Consider the following 6,542-nt stretch of genomic DNA (forward strand, 5'->3'; position numbering starts at 1 on the left):
ACAATCAGCTTAGAATTCAATAAAGTTTGAAACCCTACTGCTGCCTTCATACGAGTTAATAAAGGAAATTCCACTCAGGCATGAGACTAAAGGAGAATCCCCTCCCTTTTCCGCCCACCCTCGTTTTGGAAGGGGATTACAAAATCATTAAGGCTTTTCCCAAAATTTCTCATTTTGCCTGGCTTAAAGAAGAGAGCTAACAACTACGAAAACATTTAAAACTGCATAACCTAGCAACCACTACCTTATTTAAAGTAATTAATATTAAATGCTCTGTGTGTGTGTGTGTGTGTGTGGATATATACACACACACATGTATATATATACACACACACACATAAACACACATATACATATAAACATACTTATACTACACACATATGTACCCACATATATACACATATTAACATACATACAGTATATTAGAATCAATTATTCTAAATAAAAATAATTCTCAGAATACTGAAAAAGAAAAAGGTAGTGATACATATTCAAGATATAAACAATTCTGAGAAAAAAAGCCTGAACTGCTTTAAGAGAGAAAATTCAATTCAAAAATTTTGAATAAAAAAGTAAGAAATGTAAGATCTAAACTTGTCTATATCTCAAAATTCAGATTTTTTTTCTTTAGGAATTGAAAAAAAAAGACACAATTCCCTTTTTTTATTAACACAAAAACAGGCTTCTATAATATACTTTTACTGCATTATTAATGTCCATAGCGTCAAAGTGTCACAGGCTCATCAGTCAATGTCTAAACTTCAATTAAAATGCAGTAAGACTCAAGAAATAACACAAGAGTGGCAGTTAATGGAGATGCGGCAAGCAATCACTCAGTTATCCTTGAAAGCCGTGAGAGCGTGGCTATGAGGGTCGAAGTATTGAACAGACTAGATGCTGTTCCTACTCAGCCTTTATGAGCGCAGGGTCACGTTATTGAGACAATGCATGCCACAAACGGAAGCTGCAGCGCATTCACTGTTCCTCAGTTTTCAAACAGAAAGTAATTCTTCCTAGGACTCATGTCTGTGGTTTTAACGAGCACTGATGTGTCAGATCTTTAAGCCGTTTCAGTCTCTAAATGCAAACTTCTGCATTGCACCAGACAAGAGCTCACGGTTACAAAGGAAAGAGGAAGAGGCTTAGCGTTCTGTGCTGAATGTGCAAAAGTCACATTTTAATGCAGCATATTAAATCTTGCACAATACTGTATTTTTTTTATTTATATGTCGCTAGAATGAACAGGTACTTCACAGATATATCAGATATCATCTTATTCGATGTTAAATGATGATTAAACCTTATTATTAGGTCTCATCCTTTAACGTTACTGAAAGTCTTGCTGCAGTCTTCATTTATTAGTCACTCTCAGAAATAAAAGGTATAAAGCGGTCACTGTGGAAGTACCTTTTCCAAAGGTTCATATTAGTACCTAAATATTAGTGCTTAAAAGGTACAACTTTTTTTGAGATTGATATAGGCTAAGCCATCTGTCCTTGTATACTTCAACAAACGCGTTACATTTTTTTTATGAAGTACCTTTTACATAATTTACCAAGGCATGCTGAAATGATGCCCCTATTATGAAAGGTTGAACAGGTTGACATGCAAAAAAACTATCAATGGGCCTATGCGTTTATTTTTAACTTATTTGCTCCCAAACGATTATTTTTCCAAACCCCCTCCTTGACGATGCTAATCTGCAGATATTGGTCTCATTTTCATTTCATCGTGCCTGTAATGCACTTTCAGATTTAAAACTTGGCAGGATGTTTTCATTCACCTGGAGCTGAGTTACACACCGCATGAAAGGTCATTTAAAAAATCCATAATACGGGCACTTTAAAGAAATTTACTTCCATTTAGGCTTAAAAATGTATAGAATCATAAGAAATGAAAAGGTTTTGTTGGTCAGTTCTTCTGCAATAAACCAAAAGCCAACTTCTGTTGGGTTTTGTCAAAGGAACCTTCCTGGTTGGTCTACAAAAAAAAAAACCCTCATCACTGCAGCACTGGCATAAATACAGTAAGTGTTAGCAATAAAGTACGAGAGGCTGTGCTGTAATCGCCCTTCAGCCGTGATTTATTCACGATACAGCACTGCCTTAAATACCTTATTGCTTTGATAAAACCCTTACCACACAATGCAAAATTTAAAAACTGAAAAGCATGAAAACGCATGCTATAACTAAGCTATATGAAAGCAGCTTTGTAATCATTTCTCTACTGAACTTAATCAACTGGTATGTAATCCTTGCCTCAGCTCATAAAATCAACCAGCATATTCCGTGAATTCCAATTCCCCGGGGCCTGCCATAGTTACACAATCGCCGCGGTAATCCACAGCTTAAGTAGTGCAGTAGGTTAAGCAGGCCCATCAAAGCAATAGTCTGAAGACCAAACAGGCTGTGATGAGGGTTTGCCCAAGCATAATGAGGGCCTGTAATCAGTGGCGAGTTGACCCATGCTGGTCTCCAGCACTGACCTTCCCTGTTACAGCTCTTTAACTTTTAAAGTAGACAGAGGACTGCCATTCGAGCTGAGTATATGTGACAGCAATAACTAGCTAATCGGCCAGTAAGTAATCTGTTATGATTACACCCCGGGGTCTCAGATGTTTACAGCAAAGGACATTTTGGCGGTAAAAGGAAATTCGTGATAAGAAATGCATCCTGGGATGATTTGCAAACTGCTAAATTTTGCTACTAGTTTATACCATGATATTAGGACCATTCTGCAGAATATCATGGCATTTGTATTTCCAGGGAATCAACCCCATTACCATAGTTTTAATTATTATTAACAAAATAATACACTTATGGAGATGAGTGGACTTGAAATTCTCTCCACGCAATGTATGTAGGTTCACGGACATAATATTTTTTGCAAAAGAAAAAAATTAATTAATAAATGTAAACGATTTGCAAAAGAAAGGGTGAATTAAATATTACAGTACAATATAGTAAAAATACATATTTTTTAAAATGTGTTAAAATTGAATAAACAAATTAAATACAAATAATTACAATGGAAATAATAATAAGAAAATAAAGGATATAAAATAAAAAGGTGGACGGATCTGAACTCAGCATTTGAAATACTCTCCACGCTATGTATAAAGTCTATTACTATTCCACATTTGAAAAAAAGAATAAATGGAAAAAATTATAAAAGAAATAATCAAATAAAATAAAATACTCTCAAGGTATGTATGAAGTCCATCACTATAATATATATTTTTTTAAATTTAAAAATAATAATAAAATTAAAAATATAGAAATAAAATAATAAACAAAATAATTTTTTTTATGAAATATAAAAAAAAATACTGAACCCTGCATTTTAATGGCTCTCTTTTCCAGGACAATGTCTTCTGTTCATCAGTCCAAGGCAAAAAGCTCTCTGAGATTTATGCGGCTGTCAAACTCCAGCCCACCTCGGCACAGCCTCGTGTGGCTAGCCCTTAAAAAAAAAGTCATCTCTCCTTCTGCGCCGCCAGGACGGCAGGGCAAATATTGACCCATCCCCGTTACAGATGAGTCTCTATGGGGAACTCTGAGGGAGACGATTGGCAGACCACTGATGAATGCTGATGAGAGCATCTCGTTAAAACTACCTGCCAGAGTTACCACGGTTCCCCTTTTTATCTCTGTGTCAACTTTCTGGCTCCACAATCCTTACAACGAACATCATCAAAGGCAGTGTAGAATTAGATTGCCAATGACCACACGAGGAGGTCCAGACAAATGAACTAGTGAACATTTCATAAGACCCTCGGTAGAGGAGGAGAGCAGCGAGGGGTCCGAGTGTGTATGGGGCCTCTGGATGGGGTACAGCGATGAAGGCTTGGAATGGATTTCATGCATTTTTTTAGCAAAACTAAAATTTCTTTAAGTTAAAAACACAGAAAGAAGCAGGTTCAGTTTTATTTTAAAAAGTCTCTAGAAAAATAACGAATAATTATTTGTGCAACTACACATTTATTCAAGTAAAAACAATTACAATGATTACAAAGATAAAAAAAACAAAACAAAAAAATGGATTTTGAAGTGCCTTGAAATTTGTTCAGTTTTCAAAACTAAATCAATAAAATAGAAGAGTCAGGTATTGCTTTTCTCCACCCCCAAAAAAAAAAAAATATATATATATATATATATATATATATATATATATATATATATATATATATATATATATATATATATATATATATATATATATATATATATATATATATATATATAAAATTTTCTCTTATTGAAAATTATAATTTAAGTCTTTAATAACGGTGTCATAAATATAAAGTTATAGACCAAAATATAGAAAATTAAAGTCCTAAATTCTGCTAATTTTCTTTGTATAAATGAGTTCAAATTAATACAAATAGTTTTTTTCTCCTTTGAATTTTGGGGTGAAGCGAGATGTTTTCCTGAGATTAACTCTTCCATTATTAGGTTCTGTGATTTCTTTTAAATCAAAAAAAGGTTTAAAATCATCTTTTTAGAGAGTTGATCAAGTTTAAAGTGAGTAATTCAAGTATATACTCTAGAACTGTAACAGCTTAACCTCATACGCCTGCTTTCGCAACACATTGTGAGTAGGTGTCTTGATCCAAAAACTGCACGGCACACACTTGAATCGCTTTGCACAAACCCTCGCATATGAGGCTGACATTGTAGCTCACCATGAAATGGTTAAAATACTTGTCAAAGTCTTTGCTCTGTGGCTGCTCGAGCCTACGAGCAAGTTTGTGCAAGTTGTGAGGCTGAACGTCATTGATATCAAAAGCCTCAGTCATAATGTATTCCAGCTTCCAGTCTGACTTCTGTTCCAGGTTTGCTTCTGTGAGATTTAAATAGTACTGCCAAATATCCTTTGGAGGGGAAAAAAAAAAAAAAAAAAAAGAGAGAGTGATTATTAGAAGGGATGCAGTGGAAGAGCCACACTTTGAGCTGGCACCTTGATTAAAACACACCATGTAATTAGAACTGACACTACCATTAATCATTCAGAAACAAGAATTGCACAGCGGTGGTGAAGTTAATTAAACCAAACATTTAGCTTCAAAAAACTAAAAATAACTCACCATTAAACCATAATTCTCAATAAAATTTTATTTAATTTAATTGTCGACAGAACTGAACTCAACAGTTCTAATATATATATATATATATATATTTTTATGAAATTAAACTTAAATAAAATAATTGTAGTCAAAATAAAATTCAACATTTGAAATATTATGCTCAATGCAGTGTCAATAAAATAAAAATCATAAAGAATAAATTGCTAAAACTAAAGGGCTTAAACTTTCTAGTTAGCAGACAATAACCAGTAAACCATAATTCAAAACAACACCCATAAAAAAATAAAATAAAATAGGAACAAAAGTAAGCCCAGCATTGAAATATTGCAGATATATTCCATAACATACTATTTTTAACTAAACAAATATGGACAGAACTGAACACCAAAAAAGCAAACAAAAGTGTTAAAAGTAAATAAATCAGAGCTTAATTGCTAGTTGGTGGACACTCACCAGTAAACCATAATTCTCAGGGTGGTATAGATATGCACGGACGCCAGGATTGTTCGAAAATGGCTCCAACACATTTTTGATAGGTGTAACAGCAGGTGTGACAAATATAGAGTTCACAGCTTTCCCTTGAATAAAACCACGAACGGGACACGAATTAGTGTGCGTGTGTTTATATACACATAATAAATATACACAATAAACACACACATATAATGTAATCAAAAACTATTATTTTGAACGCGATTAGCTCTGTGGCAGATTCTCTTACCGTGTTGATCCAGAAGAACCATTATGCTGTCTCGATGAGTGTGGCCGTAGAATTGACCCTGAACGACGTCATTATAGCTGCGAAATATTTTGACCAGTTGTTCATTGTAGCGCCTTCGGACGGCTGTTGTATTTATAGCGTAGGGTAGGTAACCGATGGGGACGTGAGCGATTACGTAGACCTCAGAGGAACAGATGACAGTGAAATTAAGGTCAGCGGTACCTCACACACCACTGCCGTCACTTACATGCGCGTACCACTATGCAACTGTTAATTTACAGTCTTGTAATAAAACGGCCCAGTATGATGAGTGCAGCGGGTTCATTCTAATATTAAAAGAATATACTCACCTTCTCCTGCTTTTGTCTTGATAGCTCAAGTGTTTCCTGCAGCCACTGGAACTGCCCAGCGGGGTCTGTCATATTCGCTGTCACTTGATTAGGACTGTAGTACAGGTTTGTGTTCAGACTCACCAGACGGAGGCCAGGTTTGATCACAAGAGAGTAAAAGCCACCTTCACAAGAAGTGGGATACGGAGAGCATTAGCTTACTGTGCTGTCACAGCTAAAGTCCACTGTTAGCAAACCCGATCTCATGAAAGTGCGTGTAAACAGTATGCCACATAAACATAAATGGACGTTGGTGAGTATGTGTGCAAATTTTGTGCTATATGTACGTTAAATGGCAGTCGCAGATAGTGAAAAAAGCTTATATTCATTTAAAAAAAGTATTTGT

At 35.0% G+C, this 6,542-nt stretch overlaps 1 protein-coding gene across 1 annotated transcript in view; it reads right to left on the reverse strand.

The window, feature by feature from the left end:
* Positions 1 to 4,228: 4,228 nt before the first annotated feature.
* The window catches only part of smpdl3a (sphingomyelin phosphodiesterase acid like 3A), a 5,535-nt gene continuing 3,221 nt past the window's right edge, over positions 4,229 to 6,542 (reverse strand). Inside the window, exons 5-8 of the mRNA XM_043220374.1 lie at positions 6,158 to 6,321; positions 5,808 to 5,988; positions 5,540 to 5,664; positions 4,229 to 4,873 (exon numbers count right to left, since the gene is read on the reverse strand). Of these exons, the coding sequence (XP_043076309.1) occupies positions 4,568 to 4,873; positions 5,540 to 5,664; positions 5,808 to 5,988; positions 6,158 to 6,321 (776 nt within the window). The 3' untranslated portion in view covers positions 4,229 to 4,567. The remainder of the gene's footprint in view (positions 4,874 to 5,539; positions 5,665 to 5,807; positions 5,989 to 6,157; positions 6,322 to 6,542) is intronic.

Source organism: Puntigrus tetrazona, chromosome 20 (assembly GCF_018831695.1).
Source record: "Puntigrus tetrazona isolate hp1 chromosome 20, ASM1883169v1, whole genome shotgun sequence".
Lineage (NCBI taxonomy): Eukaryota > Metazoa > Chordata > Actinopteri > Cypriniformes > Cyprinidae > Puntigrus > Puntigrus tetrazona.